The 23,843-nt window shown below is 34.0% G+C and overlaps 2 protein-coding genes across 3 annotated transcripts; one reads left to right on the top strand and one right to left on the bottom strand.

Annotated features, from left to right (window-relative positions):
• Positions 1-511: 511 nt before the first annotated feature.
• LOC110996174 (beta-TrCP) lies at positions 512-16,985 on the bottom strand. 2 transcript variants are annotated; one of them, XM_045633597.1, is made up of 12 exons: positions 16,778-16,985; positions 15,437-15,556; positions 14,255-14,363; positions 13,337-13,523; positions 12,656-12,791; positions 11,028-11,156; positions 9,608-9,799; positions 8,796-8,939; positions 7,817-8,007; positions 6,402-6,519; positions 5,045-5,224; positions 512-4,512 (listed from the first exon to the last, which is right to left on the bottom strand). In XM_045633597.1, exons 1-11 carry the CDS (start codon positions 16,817-16,819, stop codon positions 5,045-5,047), a joined length of 1,548 nt encoding a protein of 515 aa, XP_045489553.1. In that variant the 5' UTR covers positions 16,820-16,985; the 3' UTR covers positions 512-4,512. The 2 variants fall into 2 exon arrangements, with proteins under 2 accessions (XP_045489553.1, XP_045489554.1); XM_045633598.1 differs by having other exon boundaries at positions 5,045-5,221.
• A 751-nt stretch (positions 16,986-17,736) lies between these two features.
• LOC110996173 (syndetin) lies at positions 17,737-23,796 on the top strand. The gene is made up of 4 exons (XM_022263728.2): positions 17,737-18,166; positions 18,583-18,671; positions 19,877-20,017; positions 20,883-23,796. The coding sequence occupies exons 2-4, from the start codon at positions 18,597-18,599 to the stop codon at positions 23,295-23,297; spliced, it is 2,631 nt and encodes an 876-aa protein (XP_022119420.2). The 5' UTR covers positions 17,737-18,166; positions 18,583-18,596; the 3' UTR covers positions 23,298-23,796.
• Positions 23,797-23,843: the final 47 nt, after the last annotated feature.

The raw sequence follows: 23,843 nt of genomic DNA, 5'->3' as shown, positions 1-23,843 counted from the left end.
CATTTTTCTTGATAAACAAAATTAATTTACTATTTTTAATCTCATAATTTAAATATTATCTATCACATCAATTGTTTATTTATATATATTGTTAAGTCACAGTCTCCTCAAAATGTTTTGGTTTACCGTCTGATCATTAAATTCATTGCAAAAGCCCAACTTTACAACATTTACAGTGGTACAAAAAAAAACTTATTTATTCGCACCTTATAATAGGAATAGTTAATCTTAGAATAAGCTAAGAATAAGGAAATCATAATTTCTTATAAACTCTACTACGTTGCTATAACTATTTCCTCGTTATGCCATAGGCAGCAGACGGCAACGCAATTCATCGATAAATAAAGATTTAATTAAGAATAAAACAGGAACTTGTCTATGATAACCATGTTCCTGTCAGTTTGACGTTCCTTTTATTTTCATAAACAATTTTAACAGATTTGGGAGGAAGAGAAGGTATGTAAGGGTTGATGTACTGGATAATAACTTATTAAAAAGAAAAAAAAACACATCAATAGACACATATTTATTAAAAAGAAACTTCATATTTACAATTATGAACATCCAATTTCAGAAACAAAGCAGTCTATAATCCATTATAGTATAATGAATATGGATAAATAAAAAACATACACTAGCATTCTATTACAACGTAATTCACCAACATAACGATCGCTAGACATTTTCAATCTGTCAAAACTTGACACTTGACAAAGTGATGTCGCTTCTCAGAGCCTATGCAATAAATACGATTAAATCTTATATTTTATGTATACATTTAGGAACTCGCCTATGTGTATTTCTTCGAGATACCATCGGTTCGATTGGCTGGTTATATAGTCTGTAGCATTTTATACTAACGTGGCAGTGTCATAATACGCAGCATTCGCGGTAAAATTTATTCGCTATATACATGTCACTTTGACAATTTACAGACTCGTCTATGCTACTAGGCCGTTTTGTGAGTGTTGAAAGATTTAAAAAAATATTTAAGCACTGCTTACGTAAAGATCTGGGCGCATAAAATCGTAATTCGGACATATTTGGTGGTAGATTAAACTAATAGTTAATTAAATAAGCATTCATAAGTACAGTTAAAAGGCGAAAAGCTTGCACCCCAAAAGTTTGAACCATAATTTGAAATTAAACTCATCTGTCATTACGATACGATTAATCTACTTATGTTAAAATATAAATTATTTGACAGATGTACACCACGCGATGCCACCTTTTGGACTACAAGCCAAGAGTTTTCATAGCAACATACATAGGTTTATTCTCCTTGAAATGACATTAATCGTGTACATTGTCATATGACGTGTAAATTGTCTATGTTTAAAACGTCATTTTGACGTAACTCGGCGAGGGTCGTTTGGCGCGATGTCAACACAACAGCGCAGTCCAAATTACGTAATAAAAAAAATTAAACGTAATTTACACATACAATATACAAACTCGCTTATTATACAATTAAAATTCTATAGGAGAAACGGGACTTAATTTAACAAGCTTTATATACAAATCTAGGCGCTTATAATACAAATTACTTAAAGCGAAAAATAAAAAAATAATAACCCTAACTTTATCGATAACCATGAGTTTGACAAGTATGAAACGCTAATCTGTGATACTTGCGCCATAGATTATATTTATGAGCTGTCATTAAACGTCATGAATAATTTTTAACAAGCGTAAAAAAGCCTTAACCAGAATAGATAATACACAATCAAAGAATTTAAGAAACAAAGAGAATTATAGAATATAATTTATGACAGGTTAACTCGATAGAGACAGTTTAAATAAAATTCGATATACAGACATTTTCAATTTATTCTCCTGTCTGGATGACGATGATGACTGCACAGATACAAGTGATATATCAATATTTGTATGAAAATACCGCGCAGGTCAATGGAAAACTAAAATACAAGACACATTACACGATCGCAATCATATCTTAGTATCAGCGGAACTTTAGCCGGGTAGGTAGAGACAATCAAAAAATTAGGTAGGTAAACCGTGTCAACAAAAATAGATTTTCATACGAATATTGAGTTCTCCGTATTTCACCGTTAATACTATTTCAAAGGCTCGCTACTCGTTATTTTATCTATGCGTAACATTATCCGGGTAGGTAGAATAATGTGATTAAATATTTCGCGTCTACTACTTGTATTTTGAACCGTGCGTATATTAAGCAGGGGTGTCAACAAAAAGTGATTCTCGTACAAATAATGAGCATAATAATTAATACTTTGTGAATGAACCGGACTTAAAAAAATTAAAATTAAAACGCTCAGATACCTGTGCTTATATCGAATTATCTACAAGCTATTCGAACACACTAATATAATACATCGCTCCCTTAATTAGGATTTGTGTTAGAGTATCGGATTACTAGAAAAAAAAACCTTGAAAATGAATGTGATTTAAAATAATAAAACAATGAACCGAGTATCACCTTTCCCTGCATATTCTGTGTGTGCAAATAGAACTTAATTACATAGTTTTAAAATTCTTGGTTGATACTTTTGACCCATTAATTGATTTGACCCATTTTGATACTAGCTACCGATACTCATATGATCTGACAATTGCCATTTAGAAAATCTAGCAACACCTACACTGTGGGGCAATTTTCAAGTCTTACTCTAAAAACATTCCTACCTAATTATGTACAAATTCACACTGCACAGCTTCCGTTGAAACTCACCAACTTAAAATTAGTGTTTTTCCAGATCACAATAGCATGTTGGTAACACTAACGAAACCCCATCCAACTACTAACCGCTTTCGGGTACGCTTAACATCAGTTATCGTTATATTTTACTTAATCTTTAAAAAATCAAATCGACAATTTGTCATGATCCAATATTATACAGGGTATCCTTGTTTAAGTTCATATAAAAAAACGACACAAGAAATCACCCTGTAATAGTTCAAGCCGTGATCTGTGCTACATCGAATTTGACGTTCACATATGTATTCAATATTGGCAATGACAACTGACATATGTCAATTGTCAAATGCCAATATTGAAGAACTTTTATATATTTTCTCGTTATCTACAGATATTATATAGAAACTAAACCTCGGACACGCGTATACAATCGACTCATACATACACACTCTGAATTTAAAACAAATATATAAATTGTAATATTTCCAACAGGGTATCTTATATATTTTGTGTTATAGATAATGTACTAAGAAAAAAGCATTTTTCATGTTTATGACATCATCTGAAATGTCATTACTGAAGCTTTGTGCCCTGTTGAGGGTGAGATTGAGAGTGAGAGTGAGAGTCAGATTGCCAAGTACGACTCCCGTAAATAAAGGATTACACTTTACAAAAGTATATAATGTATAATAAAAAACGAGATTTAAACTGTAAGACGGCCTTTATGAATTTAAATCACTTAGTAAATATTTATTTCTATATAAATCACAATCAAGCCATCACCTCTAGCATTCTCCAAGTTGCGATTATCCATATCATAACTGACGGAATATTCTATGAAATCACATTCATAGAATATTCCGTCCCTTTCTGTCTTTAGTGTATACGCTGCGATGGAAAGAGACAAACAATCAGGCTTATCTGTGGACGAGATCAGCAGTCTCTAAATGTAATGTGCGAGGTTTTTGACAAAACTCGAAAAAGTACTTGAAATATTCAGAATTAAATTTGTAAAATACAAAGAATTTCTTTAGTACATTACCTTTATCTAAACAACTTTTTAAACAATTTAAAAAAAACACCAAGAAAATCATCTTATTTTCAAATTACATGTAAATTACCGTAATACATGGCCATACGAACATAGGGTTTCCAGGATTTTACTAAATCAGATTTACTGCAATATATCTCCCCCCATTATCTTTTAAGCAAAGCTCTCAAATGTAAGTACATAGACGTATTAATTAGCAGAAATCCTCGAAAACAACAAACAATGTGTGGGTAATGTGTAAAAAAGTAAATGTTGACGTAATCACCAAATAAATTAAAGATCCCACCCTTATAGTGTTTACATAAGTTAAACGGCCCCTTAAAGAAGGCACACATGTCAAAAATGACGTGTACATTTTTAATGACAATTGACAGTTCCACTTCAAAAATCCCGTAAAGACAGCAAGAGCTCACATCTGACTGTTACGGTTCAAATATGGCAGCCATTATTGACACACTGGGCGTAAACATGACGGCATCAGATAAACTTGATTATTGTAAGTTCAGCCATCTGTGCCTGACACCTCGATTTGTCGATCACGATGTTTCTCATAACTGTCTGCATAATGCGCCTATAGCCAGTCAACGCAACGGTGACGAACCCACCTAAGAGACGACAGTCGTCTTTTTAAAGGAGGTTAACGAGTTGATTTTTAGTTTAGTAAAAAAAAATATAACATTTATTAGACATTGGTGTTTCGTTCTTAAATTCGCGTCGAGTGCCCAAAGGCCATTTAAAAACACTTATATAATGATGTCCGAAAGCGGTGGATATCTTCAATCTGAAATAAAAACATTTCCATAAAAAAACTAGTGTGTTTATGACCACAAGACTGAAGTGAAACTTCTTTCACTGCATCTATATGTGTGTGTGTTTGTTAGTCTGTGGAAAAGGTTTTGTTTTTTTTTTGCAAAAAAAAAACAGGCAACACCGGAAACTTATATTCTAAGGGCCTGTTTCACAATGTATGGATAAAGTGCCAAATAGCTATGCAACACATGAATTATTCGAATAATATAATTGGCATTTCATGACGTATAGCGCTATCTGACAGTCGTGAAACGCAAAAATACTATTTATCCTACCAATAAGTAATAAATAGCTTATTTGGAACTTATCCGGACATTGTGAAACCGGCCCTTAGTCTGATTTTAATAAATTCAATTCCATTGACTGGCGTATATATGTCGCAGTAAAGTAATTAAATCAGAGAGTTAATTGAATCTCTAGACGTATTGTACGACTTTCATTCTGTCAAAAACACTATCACAATAACAAATATCCTATCGGAAAGTCTGTGTTGTGAAACTTACCTAGTCATAGAAGGCCCTATCCAGTTCGGGCGAGGCCCACCTAGGCTGGGGGGGCGCGGGGGGCGCGGGCGAAGCCCCCGTGTAGTTCAGGAAGTCCCACACGAGAATCGTATCGTCGTGCGACGACGACACGATTTGAAACTCGTCGAACTGAAGGCGGAACACGCGGCCGGTGTGCTCCTGGAATAAATAGGCCGACTAAAATTACCGAAGACATGACACCTGACATACGGGAGTTCAACTTAGCGCTGATTGCTACGACAATGTGATAGTTGATGTGGGTTCTAACCCCCCACAACAAGTCTTAACCACTTTGCTAATATCGTTCATGTTTGCGAAAATGTTATTTGTAATCAGTGATGGATGGGGGGTTCTAACCCCCACCTCCATAGTCTTAGCCACTGTGCAAATTTGGTTGATGCGAGCGAAAATGTTAGCCACTGTGCTACTATGGTCGATATGCGCGAAAATATTATCGTAATTATTGGTGATGGGGGTTCTAACCCCCACCACAAATCTTAGCCACTGTGCTAATACGGTAGATGTGCGCAAAAATGTTATCGTGAATATCGGTGATGGGGGTTCTAACCCCCCACCACAAATATTAGCCACTGTGCTAATACGGTTGATGTGCGCAAAAATGTTATCGTGAATATCGGTGATGGGGGTTCTAACCCCCCACCACAAATATTAGCCACTGTGCTAATACGGTAGATGTGCGCAAAAATGTTATCGTGAATATCGGTGATGGGGGTTCTAACCCCCCACCACAAATATAAGCCACTGTGCTAATACGGTTGATGTGCGCAAAAATGTTATCGTGAATATCGGTGATGGGGGTTCTAACCCCCCACCACAAATCTTAGCCACTGTGCTAATACGGTAGATGTGCGTAAAAATGTTATCGTGAATATCTGTGATGGGGGTTCTAACCCCCCACCACAAATATAAGCCACTGTGCTAATACGGTTGATGTGCGCAAAAATGTTATCGTGAATATCGGTGATGGGGGTTCTAACCCCCCACCACAAATCTTAGCCACTGTGCTAATACGGTAGATGTGCGTAAAAATGTTATCGTGAATATCTGTGATGGGGGTTCTAACCCCCCACCACAAATATAAGCCACTGTGCTAATACGGTTGATGTGCGCAAAAATGTTATCGTGACTATCGGTATTGGGGGTTCTAACCCCCCACCACAAGTCTTAGCCACTATACTTATATTATTAATTAAGTAGTTTTTAGTTTCAATCTATTTTTCCACGACATTAACATTGATATAGTGCAAAGCCGTGATTCGAGCCCAAATAGGCCGACGCCGCAAACTTTTCATGACGGATTAGATCCGATACTCACCACCAGCGTCCGTAGACAGAGATCTTGGTGCGGCGTACGAACGTCGAGTGCGGCTCGAAGGTCCCACACTTTAATCTTTCCATCGTACGCACCGCTCACAATTCGTTTGTTATCGAAACTGGAAATGTATTAACAAAAATTAAGTACTATGTATTAATAACGTGCGTACACAGTACATATGTCAGAAGTGAAACTTATTTGTAAATTAATTATTACTACTTAAACCTTATTTACCTCCACGTATTTGTATATCTATATTCACACTGTTTACACACCGTATACGTGCTGTTTGCATGGTGTATAATGATTATATAAATAAACTAGCGGATCCGACAGACGTTGTCCTGTCTACACGTCTTTAATTTCAAAATTTCAATTTTTAATAAGCCATTTTAATGAAAATTATTATTCAAATGTTATGACAATATCTAACGATCCAGCACATGGTCACACACGATATAACACAATGATAACAAAACTTTTTTTAAATTTCGGGACAGACTAAAATTAAAATTCGAATATTATTTAAAATTTGACACTGCGATGGTAGCGCCGTCTGTCGCATCCAATGTAAAACATTCCAAAATCAACAACAACTAATAAATGGAAAATTAATTAAAAAAACATTGTCCAGCGGACAAAATTGTGAATCTAAACCATTCTCGAATCTCCACGAATACACACAAAAAAATTTGATCAAAATTGGTCTAGTCGTTTAGGAGGAGTTCAGTCACATACACACGCACACAAGAAATATATATATTAAGATAAAAAAAATTCGTTTGTTACACAAGACGTCATGCGACAGAATTTAACTAAACGAATACATCAACCAATAGTTACACTCAATCTTTCTCACTATAGCTCTATCTCACCTCTCGCTTCATGGCACTGTGCGTGATGCGTAATTCGCTTTATCTCACTCTTTCTCTTGATCTTTCTCTCTTACCCTACCTACTTAGGTACCTTATACCTACTCTCGCTCCTTAGCTATTTTCGCCCTTCACTCTCTCCCTTTTCTTCAAAACGCTGCACATCTTCGTGACGCTAATATTATTACTATTGCGTTTCATACGTAAAAAAATTAGCCTCATGCGCCTAAAGAAGTTTTACTCCAAAAAAAACACAGGGTGCACGCAGCCACCTCACCTGATGTTAAGTGATACCGCCGCCCATGGACACTCAATGCCAGAGTGCTCGCGAGTGCATTGCCGGCCTATTAAGAATTGGTACGCAAATATATCTGACTAAAGTAACTTAAAAAAAGAGGTGACAGATATAATATACATACTTATAAGCAGTCCGCCTCAACTATGGGCCGTAAAGTACTATTATAGGCACGTAAGTCTAGCGCTGGTCGAATTCGTGGCGCTTGGAGAATTTCAGAAAAATTAAAAAAAAAAAAAAAAACTCACCGTATACACCTAACAAGCTCCTCGTGCCCTTCCAAAACGCGTATACACTGTCCGCACTCGATGTCCCACAGCCGGATAGTGTTATCGGACGAACCGGACACGACGAGCCGGTCCCGGTATTGAAGGCACGCGATGCCACGCTTGTGGCCGTTCAACGTCCGTACGAATTCGCACGACGACGTATTCCATACCTGCAAGTTTTTTTTTTTATACAACTCACCTGATGACGTACTTATTTATTTATTTACCCCCCACCGCTAACTTAAATTATACGTCAGAGCTATTCAATTGTTTTGACAACACCACACAATATCACATAATGTGTCAGATATGCTTTAAGTCCATCGTTTATTTCCGTTGCTCTATGCCGGACGTGTGCTCTACTAATTTTAAACTATCTGCTCGTGTATCTGAGGGTGTGTATGTGTCATAGTGTGTATGTGTTATAGTGTTTGTTTGTTATGGTGTGTATGTGTTATAATGTGTATGTTTACGGTTAGAATAACTTTATTTCTCATATGAATTAAAAAATTCGCTTACTGAGAAAAACATTACAAGACTAAATAATTATTACTAGAACGCACAGAAGGTACCTAAACAAAAATTCACAAAACAAATACAGTAACAAAAATGTAGGTAGACACAACAAACTCGAAACGGTCAACCAAGCAAAAACATAGGTTTAGGAGTTTAATAGTGTATATGTGTTATGGTGTGTATCTGAGTGTGTGCATGTGTGAGGGTATGTTTGTAAGGGTGAATGTGTGAAGGTGTGTATGTGAGTGTGCAATATTCCCTACATTTAATTTTTACATAACATAGGATCTACAACCTATGCTATAAACCTAATCTGTTTCGTAGTAGATTTTCTAATAGCCTTTACTGACTGAACAATTTTCATAGGCCGTTCAGAACCCTATTAGGAAATAAAGACAGACATACCGACGCCCTAACACGGGCATACATTTAACTCGAGTACCTTAATAGTCCTATCACCACTCGCACTGACAATGTACTTCTCGTCAAAGTCAACCACATTCACCGCGGCCCTGTGCCCGACGAGTACCCGACGGAGCATTATTTCCGTCGTTGACGTCATATCCCATACAGCTATTGATCTATCCTGAAATTTATATCAATACAAACATATAAACACTATTACAGTCATACATTTGATGATTCTTAGATTAATTAGCCGTTCAATTAATGGGCCAGCCTTTTAACTAAATAGCGTCGTTTATTTAACTACCTCAAAGATATTCATTTTTTTTTTATAGAACAGGTGGCAAACGGGCAGGAGGTTCACCTGATAAGTGATACCCATGGACATTCGATGCCAGAGGGCTCGCGAGTGCGTCGCCGGCCTTTTAAGAATTTGTATCTTTTCTTAAAGGACCCTATATCGAATTGGTTCAGAGGGCAGCTGGTACCACAAAGTGGTGATGCGCTTCGATTTTTTTTTTATAGAACAGGGGTCAAACGGGCAGGAAGCTCACCTGATGTTAAGTGATACCGCCGCCCATGGACACTCTCGATGCCGGAGGGCTCGCGAGTGCGTTGCCGTTTTTTATAGAGGTTCACCTGATGTTAAGTGATACCGCCGCCCATGGACACTCAATGCCAGAGGACTCGCGAGTGCGTTGCCGTTTTTTATAGAGGTTCACCTGATGTTAAGTGATACCGCCGCCCATGGACACTCTCAATGCCAGAGGGCTCGCGAGTGTGTTGCCGGCCTTTTAAATTTTATTACTCTCTTTTCTTGAATCACCCTAAGTGGAATTAGCAGCTCACCTTACTACACGTGACCATCATCCCATTGCAAAACCGCAGATGCAACACGGCCTCGCAGTGATGTATCAGTGTGTTGAGCATCGCACCAGTATTGACATCCCATACTCGCACTGTGCTGTCTGATGAACCGGATATGATTGCCCTTTCGTCGTATTGCAGGCAAAGCACTGAACCCGTGTGACCTTGTAGTTCCTGAAATGATTTTTTTTTTATGTGAAACATCAAAAAAAAAAAGATTTCTCGCGTGGCGACGCATGCCGTGGCGACGCGTCGCCACACTATATCATATACAGTCGAAATGCAGTAGTAAATTTCACATTTAAAAATATTTAATGAAAATAATGTTTATTCAACAAATAGTCATCGTTATCTGAAAATCGTAATATTTTATTTTATCATTATGACATATTTACCTTTACATACTTTTACTAAAAAACTCAAACAATATCTTGTTAAGCTGTCCTATACTGATACAGAAAACATTCTTATTGTACGAAAATAGTATAGATATAAATTTGTTAAGTAAAATTAATTATTTAAATAACGTTTAGATGTAAAAGGAAGAGACTGGCTGCCCACAAAACAGGGAATCCTAGTGTGGGGGCCAGTGCACTCTACTTTATAGAAACATTAATGTATTTTGTGTCTAATAAAGTTCTTTCTTTCTTTCTTTCACCTGGTTCCTATCACAGTCTGTTCTTTTCTGCATATTACTTTTAAAAATAATATCGATGTTTCACATCTGCCAGGCGTCCCGTGATGGCTCACATTTTTTTTTTTTTTTTTATAATAATCTTTATTTCTTCTCTCACATATACATACAAGGTTACAATGATTAAAACTAAGATTTTGAAAGTGTATGTGAGAGACTAATCTCTGTAGCCGGAGACCTGAGTGACAGATAGCCAGCCTCTCCACCAATGGACCGGTTAAAAAATATCTATTATTGTCTTTTATTTACATAGCTTTTACACATTTAAAGCAAACACTGTGAGCAATTTCTGCCTTCTTGATGCCAGATTTCTGAATCTCGTCTCGTTTGATGATCATTTTTAAATCTAATAGGCGAGTGGGTGATCAGCCTCCAGTGCCTGACACACGTCGTCGACTTTTTGGGTCTAAGACATGTCGGTTTCCTCACGATGTTTTCCTTCACCGCTCGAGCAAATGTTAAATGCGCACATAGAAACTCCATTGGTGCACAGCCGGGGATCGAACCTACGACCTCAGGTATGAGAGTCGCACGCAAAGGCGTTTACGACTGCTCTAATTATAAGAAATAATTTTTAATTTTAATAAAATTCTTAAAAGGCCGGCAACGCACTCGCGAGCTCTAGCATCGAGTGTCCATGGGCGGCGGTATCACTTAACATCAGGTTAGCCCCCTGTTCTATAAAAAAAAAATTCCTTCTTGCCTCACCTTAATACATTGTAAAGTCTTCCGATCCCAAATTTTAATTGTATTATCTCTAAGCCCGGATACAATTTTATTATCATCATACTGCAAACAGTAGACGCCTTTTGAGTTCTCCGATCTGCAGTTTATCCTCTGAAATGGGAAAAAAAAACAATTAAAAAAAAATTATGACATTTAGGAAAAGATTCAGTCGCTAATGTCAAAATTGACTTTGACATTTGAGTCTTTTTTTAAATATCTTATATCTTTAAACGAGCAATTCTTGTATATATATAATTGGAATCTCGGGATCGGCTCCAACGATTTTCATAAAATTTAGTATACGGGGGGTTTTGGGGGCGATAAATCGATCCAGCTATGAATAAATGATAGAAAATAACAAAAAGGTGGTGTTTGAGTGGTCCCAATTTAATCAGAAAAAATGAATCTTCCTGACATCTATCGGCGAATCATAAAACTATTTTTTTTTAAATTGCTTTAACGACACAACAACACTAAAGCTATTCCAGCATATATAATCTGTATTGTTCATATTTCATCATTTTATTATTATGTAATTCGTACTTAAGTATAACTTCCAAAAAACACAATTTATAAAAAAATTAAAACTACCATCCAGGTACTGGCTTTTATTTGTGCCATCTGCAAGGTACTTCGCCAGTGTCATATAGATGGAGTCGTCGTATTTGTCGTATCGTAGTCGATTGAAAATAATTAATAATATATTTTGATGTTTTCGAATAACTTTTTATAAAATTTATATAAACCTCTTTTGGTTAAACACCTATAAAACTTCTTTAAACATTTTATTACATATGTTTCATAGTGAGTAAAAAACCATTGGTTTTTTTTGTACGTTTGTTTTTTTCACCTCTCTGATGTCTGTATCTGTTTCATTATTAATTATAATACAGTAGTTTATCAGCCTGCGCCTGACACATGTGTTTTTTTTATGTTGACTAAGGCATGCATTTCCTGCCGATGCATCATTGGTGCCGGGGTTCAAACCTGTCAGGGATGTTGTACATTGAAGGCCCAACACTGCTGAAACTGCTTGTGTTGAAGCCAGTGATCATATGGCGTAATTGGATTAGATTCACAACATATTTTTAAATTGTACAATATTTTTTAAATTATACAATATTTTTTTAAATTATACAATATTTTTTAAATTATACAATATTTTTTTAATTATACAATATTTTTTTAAATTATACAATATTTATTTAATGATACAATATTTTACTATTGTGTATTGTATCATTAAAAAAATATTGTATAATTATATATACTATAGTGTATATGCTCCATGCCTAAACGCATGTTCAATACAGTTTGATTTCATGTTTTCTATGATTTTTTATACGAGTTGGTTTATGAAGTATATGGGTGGTTAAATATAAATCAATGGACCTTATACTTATAAGTATTTGGAGTTTCCCCAATTCATAGATATTTTCCTGCTGGTAAGGTCCTACTGGAAAGTACCATGTCACCCAATCATAAAATCAACATAAGTTATAAAAAGTATGGTGAATTTTAAGCAAATTTCGAAAAAATCTAGTCTAGAAATCAAACATAACCGAAATATCACTAAACTGAAGATAATATCAATATGTTGCAAAAATTACCTGCAAATTATGCCTTCCCATTCTCCAATTCTCTTCAATAGATTGTATATCTTGTATTATCTTAGGATACAGTTGTCTGTAGAAAGAGTGGGACGGATGCTGGCTGCCTGGCTTCGGTTTGAATAAATACATTATCCTGCAATATTAATATATTAAAGTCATAAATAAAATTCCTGAATAGATTATCCTTCGATATATAGCGTTCAAAAATATTTGTTTTGAGGAAAGAAATTGGTAAAAAAAAATTTGATGTACAATTGTTTGTTTTTATGATACAGCTTTAGTAAATACATATGACCTTGAATTTTCAACCCTTTACAATCACCGCCAATTTTACCATTGCGATTTTTATTTTTAATAATTTCTTTTGTTTCTCAATTCAATTTGATTTATTTGATTCTTTACTTTTGATATTATGTAACTAGCAAGAATTGTATTTTAAAATATATTTATAAACTCTACATTAATAAATATGTATTATTATATAATACATATTTAAAAATGTATAATAAATAATTAATAATAAAATAATTTATTACCATACATTCTTTTATTGTTTATAACGCTTTCTATTATAAGTACATCCCCGAACACTTATAGTAGATAATTATTTTCATTGACCTAAAAAAAACGTTTCTCGGGTCAGCTAGTATATTATATTCGGTTAAAATAGTGACTTACCATCCTCTCCTCTCAGCGAGCCCCCTCCACAGAGAGTCAGTCCTGACCTTCCGCTCCACCAGCTTCTTCCACAGCATCCCCTCCGAGATCACCCTCTGCCACTCGCGGCACACCAGCTCTGCGGCGCACAGCGAACTCGCGTCCAAATACGAGAGGATGTTCTCCGCTACATGATCTAGGCCTTTTTCTGAAACATTTAAATACATTCAATGTCAAAACATATTCTTATACGAACGTCAATAATTTAATGAATCAAAAGAACTTATAAGTAACTCTTAAAAATTTATTAGTATATTATAATTTAAAAAATTATTAATGATTAAAAAAATTATTAACGAGTTAAAAAATTATTAAAGATTTAAAAAATTATTAATGATTTAAAAAATTATTAATTATTTACTGAATATTAATAACAAAAACTACTTTGCTTCTGTAAAGGGAAGAATGTTTACAGTTTGATCCCAAATTTATAAGTTACGGGCAGACATTCAAATATGAAGAGAACTTCACGTAACGTAATTATCACTCGCCGTAAAACCACTTTTAATGTCTCCACATCCACACACACCGCCTTAAATAAAATGTATATATTCACTAACAAATAAAATGTATGTATGTTATAACTCGTATTGAAATTTAAAAATCTTCCCGGCCTAAAAAGGTTTGTCATCTCTGACATGTCAAAAAATCATAGCTCATCATCAATCAATCATAACATTATTTCTTAGTGTGTATGATTGCAAGACAGCTTAATAAAAAGCCATTTTCCCTTGTGATAAGAACATAAAGCTGATTTGGGCCAATTTTTGATTAAATTTTATGTTCTTTATTTAAATAATTTATTTTTTTTTAGTATATTATCCTAATGAAAATCAGTGTTGCCAAGGTAAAAAAATCTGAAAAATAAAAAGTACTAACTTGGCAGCATGCTGATAAAATCCCTCTGCAGCATAGGTTTGAGATATGCGTTTATGTGACCATGCTGATAATGACACATACGCGCCAAAAGTTGCTCTACAAACTCCACCTGAAAATTATAAAATGTTTACATATATAAAAATTATTTCATATGAAAAAAATATACTTTTACTGATGGCAGGGCATACTACAATATGTGAACAAAAGCACTAATTTATCTTATCAATACTTTGACACACACATATTCAGTATTTTAAATAGAAGAAACCTATTGTTATGGGACTTATGATAATATAATTGATGAACTATAGTTCATCAATTGATTTATCTTGTATGAACATATATTTATAGAAAAATTAAAAAAAAAGCCATAACTGTACATTCTGCTCACTCAAGTTTTCTTAGTTTTACTAGGGTGGCAATTTCCTAAAACTTTGAAGTTCCACCTCGAGAGTATAGCCGGATGCAGGGACTCTCTTTATCTGTTACAAATGCAGTCATCCGTTTCATAGCAACTTAATCATGGGAGTTACGGTCAGTACTTTCTTCGACTGTTACTGTATTCATTATTTACATAGCAATCACATTTAATTACTTTGTTAATAAGAGTAAATCAAAAATCTTTTATTCAAACCACCCCAATGACCCAGGATCCATGTACCCACATGTTACAAATATCAAAACATTCAACGATCCTTCATCCAAACTACCTTGATAATGTTGCTATATCAAGTAAGACCATTGATATGTTTTGGAGTTAAAGCAATTCTGAATAAAGTAATTAAGGCAAGAATAAGATATTTTTGCCTAATACCAAGAAGTTAAAAACATGCGTTGCCAAGAACCTAAACAGTATCTATAAAATATCATTTTAGATATCATAGTTACATAGTTGATATACCAATATCCAGAACCTAAATCAAAAACAATGTTTACCAATGTATAAATGTTTCAATGGAACTTAACAATCAATTGTAACCAATCATAATTTTCAGAATATGGGCAATACAGTATATATATGCACATGGTTTAATTGATTGTAACATAAAACATAGGTGTCGATTTTTCTTGAGGATTTGATGCAGCAATTGGTGAGTTATAAAATACCAGGACCAGCAGATCTGACTCAAATGCATGATTTTAAAGTTTACTTTTAATAATAAAACCCAAAATTTTACAAACCTGGTCGGTTTCGTTCCATTTTGAAAAAAGGTTTAGACATGTGTTTCTTTCTGCCACATATGCAGCACCACTAGGTGCTGGCTTAACACCTGTGTCCAGTGATGTAAGTGATGCCACCTGCTATTAAAAACATTGCAATTATGTCCACTTGTTAAGTACAACAATAAGAATGAATAATGAGGCATGAATGGATACACTTATGGGTTATTTGGGGTTTTTTCAGAGACAAGTAAGTGACCATATTTCTGTTTTACTGAAATGCTATGCCACATCAAAATTATAAACTCATTTAACTTTAGCAATGGCTTTTTGTTAGAGGATAAAAAAAATCTTATAACAGCTGAACATGGAAATAAACAAAATTAAAAATTATAATACTATAATCATTTTTAGATTCTTGATTAATTAGATGTTACTATACATTATATTACTTAAGACAAATCATGAATTTACATATTTACAAATGGTATATAACTAATAGTCTTGAGACCAATAATGCAAATATGAGCACAAAAGAAAAGAATACATACCCTTCTTTAAAAAATTAAAGTAATAACAAAAAAACATATCTGCAACTTTGAAGTATTCAGTGTTGTTAAATGTCTTTACGTTAAAAGGATATATTTTCTGTGAGCAAGATTACCAGGTACTAGTTTCTTTTTTTAGGTATTTTTACTTCCAGAATAGAGGAAAGGGAAATATGACATAGAAAAATGCATCCCTAGATGGAATTAGGCTGTGTAAAAAGAAAATAACAAAACTAACTTGCACTAAATACTAAATAAACTTTTCGAATAAATCTGAAATTTAATTAATTCATCTTAATGGCATTTATCTTAATGTGTATTTTCAAAACGAAAAAAATATGGCTAGAATTTCAACTTTCTAGAGATAATATTTTTTTGCGAAAACATCCAGAAATACCTAAATTATTCAACATCAGTAGCTAATAAATATGAATCATGGACTTTTGGGAACATTCTGAATGGTAAATGTCTTTGTCATTGTATACTGATAAAACATGTAAAACAAATTAGAATCAAATCTTATATTATTTGCAATCATTGTTCAAGAATATTGACCCTAATAATGCATTTTTCTAATTGAATTTGGGTTATAAACACCAAAGATTTTACAGAAGTGCATAGAATAGATTCGTACACAATTAACAATTTATGTTTTAAAATTATCTAGTTTATATTCTAGGATCATAAATAGCTTCTCTTATGTTAGAAATTTAAAGTTTTTAATGTTAGGCGATTGAGAATAAGGATAGTGCAAAAGATGGCGGAGGACTTTCATGTCACGACCAGCGATCCATTTACAATGTTACAAAGGTACCTTTGGCGTCGTCTGTTCTTCTATCATCCAATCGGTCTCCATTTTTGTAATTTCACTAAATACATATATAAATGTCCACTTAAACTTCACACAAACTAAATATAATCACTAAATAATCATAGTTCATATTTCCTATGACGTCAAACATCGACGATTTGTATTTTCATTTTGTCACTGTGCACCATTTACCACAGAAGTCAGAAACAGAATAAAAACATCATCATAAGACATAAAGGTTGTCTATTATAAATGTAGCGTATTTTATCAAGTGTGCCACTATAGTTAACATTAATTTCCCAGTCAGCCTACCAACTAACTTTTTTTGGTCAAGGTCATAACTTGCTTTAGATAGCATTTCTCATTTTCTTCATACTACTGAGAACTCAAGGTTCCGATGCATCATTAGTTACATCATAATATATTGATTTATGTAATTTTAAGCTAGATACCACCAAATATGCTCGAAAATGATTGGAAAAAATATTTCAAATTATTAAGCTATTGCATATGTTTTCTCTTTCTTTTCCATATATTATTTTTATAAATATATTATAAGCAGAAACTGAACAGAGGGCAGTAGTGTTTTCGATCCCCACCCGCTTACTATAAAAGAAAGGCCTCAGTGTGGCCAGTGGCACGGTAGCATTCGCTGCCCGGTCTTTGACTAGAAAGGTGGTTGGTTTCGAAGCCGCGTACTGTGAGTTCGTTCCATGTTATTTTTATTCGGTGTGATTTTGTGTTATTGTTTTAAGATAAACGGTTGTGTTTTTAGAATATCTAAAGTCGTGTTGTTTTGTTTGTATAAGTCAGTTTTAAGATAATTTTAGTGTGATTTTGAGAATACCGTGTTTTCTTAGTCATCAAGAGTAAATCACTTCATAGGTTATTTCGAATTTTTTTTTTTTATTTAATTATCACTTCTGGTTGCTAAAAATATAAATAAAAAATATTCATAAATTTATTCAATAATTTTCTTGAAACGGGAAAAAGTTATTTGTAGTGCCTGTATTATTTCTAGATAATCTGTGGCTATACGTATTCGTGTTTTACAAAAATTTGTATACGCTGCGTATAAAAAGAAGTGATAGTCTTGCTGCGTGTGAACATGATCTGTGGAGAAAGAGGTATTATGAACTTGGAAGTTTCAATTTATGTATCTATAGAAAATTTAAAAATGAGATTAATATTTTGTGTATGTGTAGTTTACTTTTAGAATGATGATGTAGATTAATATAAATATGTATTTTTGATCTACATATAAGATAAATATTTGTGCAAGTACTTCAAAATATTTTCGGACCCCCAATTATTTTCTAGGCTCTTTAAATTGAGACAGTTGTAGTATTTTGTTACAGCGAATAGTGTTGTTTAAATAATACGATTAGAATGGTAAGTAACTTATATACTCGTTAATAAATTAATAAATACATGTAAATGAATAAATACATTAAACCACTCAAAACCGTCTCCTGTCTAAACAGACATTTATTTAAGTGAAACCACTTAGAAGACAAAAAAAGCTTCATCAAGGTAAAGAAGCAGTTGCAGATCTGTACCTGTCATTAGGTCTGTGATTTTATGAGGATATCTGTTGGACCCTAACATAAATCATAAACATTCTCTGAATACAATTATAATAAATAGTGCCCTATTTAATTTTCTATGGCACTTGTATTTCCCATTGCCTGGACTCTAGTCTAAATTTATTTATGAAGGTGTAAAATTTGACCAATTTGCTTTTGTGTTTGCTCGCAATTGTGCTTTAAAGCGTAGTTAGAAGCTAATAAATTATTTAAATATTGCAGGTATATTAATAAAAATGGAGAGTCGACATGCTCCGCCTGGTGTAAACTCTAGATCATTAACTGCTGCACAATCAGCTGCTGAGCTTGAGGTAATGAATGCTTGTTCTATATCTTAAATGTTATTTTAGAAATACTTTGTCATATATTTTAAACATACTTAGATAAGATGTAATATCCAATCTCATATATTATGAACATTAAATCTTTTATACATTACATTAGTTTCAGATAAGTTTATTCCCGCATAAAACATTTATAATTATTTAAAGTAGTCTATAGTTTATGTTACAGACATGTTACGCTGTACTAACCTGCACTGGTCACATCTGATCATACATACTACTCTCGTCTAAATTGAACTACAGTTACACTTATATGTCACACTCGATCAAAAGATGATGGTGCAATCTTTCTGTTTAATTTTTATCTACCCTACTCTTTTAGTTATTAGGATTTAATATCAACTTTGCCAGATATTGGATTTATAAATTATATTATAAATTAAAATTAACTACCTGTTTATGTACCTACTCTGTTTTATTTCTTAAGAACTTTGTTAAATAGATTAAGTATTAACATATGTATAAGAAAGAGGGTTCATCCCAAACACACATTCTCGAACTTAAAAGGCATGTACTAAAATGTAGATTTAAGACTATTTACTTAATAAAGACATATGTATTTGATTTTGACATTAATCCAAGCTTTCATTAACTTGTATTAACTTTGAGCATAGGTCTTAGGACTATTAAATTCATTTTAAACTGTATTTTAGGATATAGGTAGAATTATTTATGCTCAAATATTTTTTAAGTATGCTGTATGTGATCTATATATGTAAGGTTAATATTAGAGATTGGGTACAAGTGAAATTTTCTAAACAAACACTTCAGCTTTATAATTAGCTAAATCTTATATATGAAATTCTCGTGTCCGGATTTTTGTGGTTAAACTCCTCCGAAACAGCTTGACCGATTCTCATGAAATTTTGTATGCATATTGGGTATGTCTGAGTATCAGACAACATCTATTTTTTATCCCCCTAAATTTTAAGGGTAGTCCACCCCTAAATATATTTTTTTTAATTTTTAGATAAATTTTTATTTTTTTTATCAACTGTATCAAAAGCCTTAAAAAATATATACAACGATAAATTATCAACCCCTATTTTTTATTATAAATGATATACACGGCAAAACGACGTTTGTCAGGTCAGCTAGTGTTTATATAGAATCATAAGACTTAACGTTTTCCTCTCATGTAATGCTAAAATATCTATATATATGTATTTCAGGTCCTGAAACAAATTGAGAATGTATACTTTTCTCCTCCAAATGAGTTTGATGCTGCCCGGTATGCTTTGAGCCATGTCCCTTCATACACTAATACTGATGATATAGAGCAAATGTTTACAAAACTCAAACGACAACAACAAGTATGTATAATGTTAGTTATTGTAGATTAGGTAGGCATAACCTAGACTAGTTAGTATTTTTTGAGCAATTTTTTTTACATTTATTGCACAAAAAAAAATGCTGTATTCACATATTCTAATCAGCAAGTAGGTCATCAGCCAATGTTTGCTTTATTGTTTGAGTGGATGTTAAATGTGCACATAAAAAGAAGTCCATTGACCTCAGTCTCACTATGAAGCCACTAGGCCAACACTCCAATGAATTCTTGATAAGTGTCTTAATAATAAAAAAAATTAAGAATTCCATAACAAGTATTTAATATCCAATATACATATGACATATGTTGCATGCCATTTATAAAAAGTAGTGTGACTTATAGTTGTTCATCTAGCATGTTTTTGTCATTTTTATTGCTTATCATGTAGGTCTTTTAAGAAGCAATTCTTGTATATATATATATATATATATATATATATATATATATATATATATATATATATATATATATATATATATATATAATTGGAATCTCGGAATCGGCTCCAACGATTTTCATGAAATTTAATATACGGGGGGTTTCGGGTGCGATAAATCGATCTAGTTAGGAATCATTTCTAGAAAATGTCATTTTATTCGTGTTTTTTAACTTAAACATAGAATTGCTCGTTTATAGATGTCAGTCAATTAAAAACTTAAAATATTAATATAATTATCTTTTGTCGATAATTATATTTATATTTCATCATTTTATTAGTATTAGTATGTTATTCGGTGGTACTTAAATATAATTTCCAAAAAACACAATGTTTTAAAAAAATACAGAGCAAAGGTAGATCTTCCAGGTTATATTATATTAAATATCAATAACAGTTTTCACATTTTCAGGTTGTATCTGGCAAAGCACTCCATTTAATATCACAACAACGCGACAACTGTGATAGGGAATTTGCTGAAATACAAAATATAAGGCAACAACTCACAACAACACTAGACACATGTAGACAAGCCCGAGAAAATCTCCAAATTGCCTCCAACCATTTGACTATATCTACCTTTGTCATACTGGCTAATGTCAGAAAGAGACAGATAATTAAATCCGTACTAAAGTCATTGGATTTGCTAAGAAGCCTCCGTAGTGTTGAAAAGGATGTGGCCGAATTACTCAATAAAAAACAGTATTATAGCGCTATTGAGTTGATATTAAAAAGTCTAAAAGCGGCTTCAAATCATAAGGAATACACATGCATTGCAGATCTAACAGCACGGCTTGAAGACACCCTAGATATGACAGAGGAGAAACTTGATTCAGTCCTATCCAGTATTTGCTATAGATTTGATGCTTCGGTGTTTTCTAAACTGAAAAGGGCATATGATCTTTTAGGCAAAACTCAGGCCGCTATGGAACAATTGCACATGCATTATTCCTCTGCGGTGAACGAATCTGCCTTTGAGGCTGTCAAATCGTTTGTTGATAACGTTTCCATGGAAACCAAGTTTCAGGAAATGTGCCAATCGGTGCCCACGAACAAGGCCCCAACGTGTTTGTTGAATCTCTGCGAGAATTTGTTCCTTGTGATGCGGAGTTATTACATGCTGGTGAATTGGTATAACCAGAATGAGGAATCTAGTAATTCCGGTAATGTCTGTGATATTGAGAGGAATGTCAGTCGGGAATATATTAAGCAGAAGTTAAAAGGTGGTCTCATAAGAATCTGGCACGATGTCCAAAGCAAAGTGTCAATGTTCCTCAAAAGTTCTGGCTTAGAAGAATATCCATTTGAAAAGTTCATCCAAATGTTGGGAATCCTACGGAAGTTGACTCAAGTGGCTGAAGTTTTCTGTGGAGACACATCGGATCTCTTGCAGGATTTCATCAAAACTCAAAGTGTGGCTTATATAAAGAATTACCACAAGGGACGTATGGAGGAATTGAAGCTGTTCCTGGAAAACGAAGGATGGGAACAGTGCCCGGTCAAATCCACATTCACAGTACTGAATTTACAGGAATTCAAACAATTCAAGAAATATTTTAAGCCAAAATCCGATATTGGTAAAAGTTCCCAATCATCTTCATCCGTACATTCTTTGGATGATAGTGTGTACATATCTAAATACTTTGGAGAAGCAACAAGAACGCCATTCGAGATGTTTCGAAATGAAAATGTTACAAATGACGACATATTCGGATTAGAACCAGAATCCGATGTCAGTGAAGAATCTGAAGATGAACCTGATGAATTGAAAAGAGATTTCGTTGAAGACGCCGAAGTTAAGGAGAGTCCGTCCAAAGTGGCCAATAGTGTTATAGTGACGAATACAACACTATCCGTGTTAAGAAATTGTGGGCAGTATCTGCAAATTTCAAGATATCTACCCCAAATTGCCTTAGAAGTAATAATGCTGATGAATCAGCTATTCGACTACTATTTCTTCACGGTGCACCTATTCTTCACTTCTGATTTGGAAGTTGCCTCCAGCACATTATACACACCGAAGTTGAATGGTGTTTTGAAAAGAATCTCGAATCTAGAAGAGAGTTTCGCCATACCAAAACCACCGGAAAATTTGGAGAAAACAGAAGCGAACTTGCATGGACTAAGCGAACGGATAGTTGGCGTTGAAAGCCTAATTTTCTTGGGGAAGCAATTTGAAACACTCCAACCGTATTTGGAGACAATAGTAGCACACCATCAACGGATGATTCTAGAACATTTCCGGGATAACACCTTGAAGGTTGTGGGTGATTTGCGAATGCCCGTATACATGTGCTCGGCTTCGAAGGCCGTCGATGCCCGGTCAGCCCTCATCGGGATATCCCAAGTCAGATGGGATATCAGGACAGTGGCTGGTGAGAACAGCGCCTATGTGGATATGATCATTCGGAAGATTCAAGTGTTCGCACTGCGTTTGGAGAACATTTCCCAAAAAGTTTCGCTAAATATCGACATAATTAATGGGATTTGGGGTATGGTGGCCAAGTTTATAGTGCATCTTCTAGTTGAGGGTTTCTCCAATGCGTCGAAATGCTCGAACGGTGGTAGGGGCCTGATGCAATTGGATTATAGGCAGCTGTTTGTGAAGTTGGAGAAGATTTCTGGCATGAAGCCGATACCGTTTCAGGATTATGTCGATAGGTATGTCAAGGCATATTACCTGCCAAGGGATGAGTTGGAGATATTTGTCAGGGATAGGATAGAGTATTCAAATAAGCATTTGATTGCGTTAATCGGGTGTGCTTGTGAAAATAAAAGGGATAGGCAGGCGTTGTTGGGTGTTTTGGAAGGGAGGGAAGCATCATAAGTTTGTGATTGGAAATTTGATCTGGTTTTTGTATGGACAGCTGTTGATAGGAAAATTAATTTTATTGGGAATGAAACTGAATTGAAGGCTTAGCAATCTCTTGCTGAGTTTGAGTATGTTTTAATAGAGGGACAAATAACTGCAATTGGTATTAAGTGATACCGCCGCCAATGGACGCTTAATGACAGAGGGTCTGCGAGTGCGTGGCCGGCCTTTTAATTTTTAACGCTCCTTTCTTGAAACAAAATCGAATTGGTCTTTATCAAATCTGTATTATGTTCTCTGAAAGTATGTAATTTTTTTTTTTAGATCAAACCCAATTTTCTTATCAATAAAATTGGATGTAATTAATTATTTATAGTTCTATGATCTTATCCGAATCTCAAATATTTTCTTCATAAAATGTACATCAGATAAATTTTTACAAAGTACTCTTTTGTCTCTTTCTATCAAATTGCGTTTACGCTATCATGAAACGAGACAGGATTAGATACTTTTTTTTAAAAATGGTTTCTTAATATTATATCCTGTCTCTTTCTATCAAAT

The sequence above is a fragment of the Pieris rapae genome, chromosome 24 (assembly GCF_905147795.1).
Source record: "Pieris rapae chromosome 24, ilPieRapa1.1, whole genome shotgun sequence".
In the NCBI taxonomy this organism is placed as follows: domain Eukaryota; kingdom Metazoa; phylum Arthropoda; class Insecta; order Lepidoptera; family Pieridae; genus Pieris; species Pieris rapae.
The sequence above is the reverse complement of the archived record's forward strand: the minus strand, read 5'-3'. Positions and strand labels throughout refer to the sequence as shown.